This window comes from Cyprinodon variegatus, unplaced genomic scaffold (assembly GCF_000732505.1).
Source record: "Cyprinodon variegatus isolate N-32 unplaced genomic scaffold, C_variegatus-1.0 Scaffold72, whole genome shotgun sequence".
NCBI classification, from domain to species: domain Eukaryota; kingdom Metazoa; phylum Chordata; class Actinopteri; order Cyprinodontiformes; family Cyprinodontidae; genus Cyprinodon; species Cyprinodon variegatus.
The window spans coordinates 1,192,596-1,194,473 of record NW_015150525.1 but is presented as its reverse complement, the minus strand read 5'-3'; the positions used below and the strand labels follow the sequence as shown (position 1 = coordinate 1,194,473).

At 39.5% G+C, this 1,878-nt stretch overlaps 1 protein-coding gene across 3 annotated transcripts in view; it reads right to left on the bottom strand.

Moving 5' to 3' along the window:
• LOC107083326 (SLIT-ROBO Rho GTPase-activating protein 2-like) overlaps positions 1-1,878 on the bottom strand; it is an 88,945-nt gene that overhangs the window by 3,269 nt on the left and 83,798 nt on the right. For all 3 annotated transcript variants that reach the window (XM_015372458.1, XM_015372457.1, XM_015372459.1), the window contains exons 14-16: positions 1,156-1,233; positions 926-1,060; positions 743-848 (exon numbers count right to left, since the gene is read on the bottom strand). In XM_015372458.1, the coding sequence (XP_015227944.1) occupies positions 743-848; positions 926-1,060; positions 1,156-1,233 (319 nt within the window). The remainder of the gene's footprint in view (positions 1-742; positions 849-925; positions 1,061-1,155; positions 1,234-1,878) is intronic.

The following is a 1,878-nucleotide window of genomic DNA, read 5'->3' as shown; positions in this document are numbered from 1 at the left end:
CTTCCTGTTAAAAGGGAGTTTTTCCTCTCCACTTTCAAAAAGTGCATTTAGATTACATGTGTTGTGAATTGCACTATATAAACTGAATTGAAACTGAATAATGTAATGCTTGCAAACACACATAAGAGATGTCTTTATATTTTTTCTTATCTTGACATTTTCTTGCATTTTTTTAACCTTATCCAGTTTAACTGAAAAGAGATTAAAAATATAATTCATTAAACATATAAATAGATGAAAATATTTCTATAATGAAGGGCCAGGAAATAAACACGGGAACTTGAAATATTTCCGATATACTAGATTTTATTTTATTTCGCTTTTACTTTGAAAGGCTTTGAATAAACTTCCGGTTCTGACAGTGCTGGGCTAAAATGAAGGGTCCTCACAGTGCGGGTCTGCAGCTACACTCTTTTTAACAAATCACGGGTTCTGGTCATCGATTGTGTTCAGATTTAATGAAGGCAATCTATGTAATAAATATAAAGACAGTTTAACCTTTCCACAGAGTTTGGAGCAACATTTTGATGCGTAATGATCAAATCATCAGTTCTAGTTTTATTATTAGAAGCACATCTGGGAAACAGCTAAGCAGCATATGAGGGTTCAGGGTAATTAACCTCAAGGGAATAACGATTAAGGCTCCCACTGTGGGAAGCCACTGCACATTATTTTGACTATTTTAACATTAAGTATTTTTCTCCTGCCCAGCTTTATTTATACTGGATCTGCTGCTACTCACTGGTTGAGGAAGGCGAACAGGTATCTCATGATGATGAGGGTTTTACTTGGAAGGCTTTGCAGACCCTTCTTAATGTGAACTGCTCGCTCCTGGAGACTCTCCATTGCTGGAAGAAAAAAAAATAAAAATGATAAAAACAAACACTTCAGTGATCTATAAGAGATTATAGTATGAGATACTCACAGACACAGGATATGAGGTCATGGAAGACTTCTTTGGGGAAGAGTGCGTGATCCAGGCCTCTGAAGTAGAGCTTCAGCACTCCAGCAATAGAGTCCATGTCATGGTCATTCTGGTCCCCAGCCAGCGGGTCCTCGCCTATATGTGAAGGAAGGAGTGACGAAGAGACGGGTGTAACATATCAAACAAAAACGGCTTTTTTAATGACATATCCTTCTGGATCGGACTGTTACCTCTCTCAAAGGCATTCTTGATGTCGTTGACCTCCACCTGAGATCCAGACACTCTGAAGATGCCCTCATGCTGCAGACCTACACAAAAGCACACATAAACATTCTTAGATGTTCTGTCCTGGAGTGGACTGGTTTCCAGATTTAGGGATTTTTAAGCTATAGTGGAGGATGTTCTTTTTCTGGGAGGATCATCAAAATAAGTAGTCCTCCTAATTGTCAGTCATTCTGGTGATATTAATACGTAAGGCCCTCCTACGTGCTCGACCCCATTTTCACTTACCGGTGGTGAGTCTGACATAGTGAAAAATTGCAAATCTTCTTTTGGAAAGTAAGCTTGTATGAGCGATGCAATTGGACAGCAACTTTTGAACAGGGCATGTACGAGGACAAATGGGCTCCTGCACGCTCTCATGCGCCTTTGATAGGCGTTCCCTCTCAGTAGTGGGTACAGGGTTGTGCATGTGCATATTTTGTTTAAGCGGAGAGGGCGGGTTTGAAAACCCAGGAAATAGGACTTTTTCATGTTAAAAAATTTGTGTTGGTGTTGGCCTTCCTTTAAAACCTCTCCCCCAAAGCGCCTTCTGGATTTACGTCATTCATGGTGGGATGCTAACACAGGGTTTATACAGGAAGGATTAACTCTTATTTAATGCTTTTTAATGCTCTTTTAATGTACTTAGAAAGAATTTTTATGCCATCAACACTTACCCATGACTGGCATAT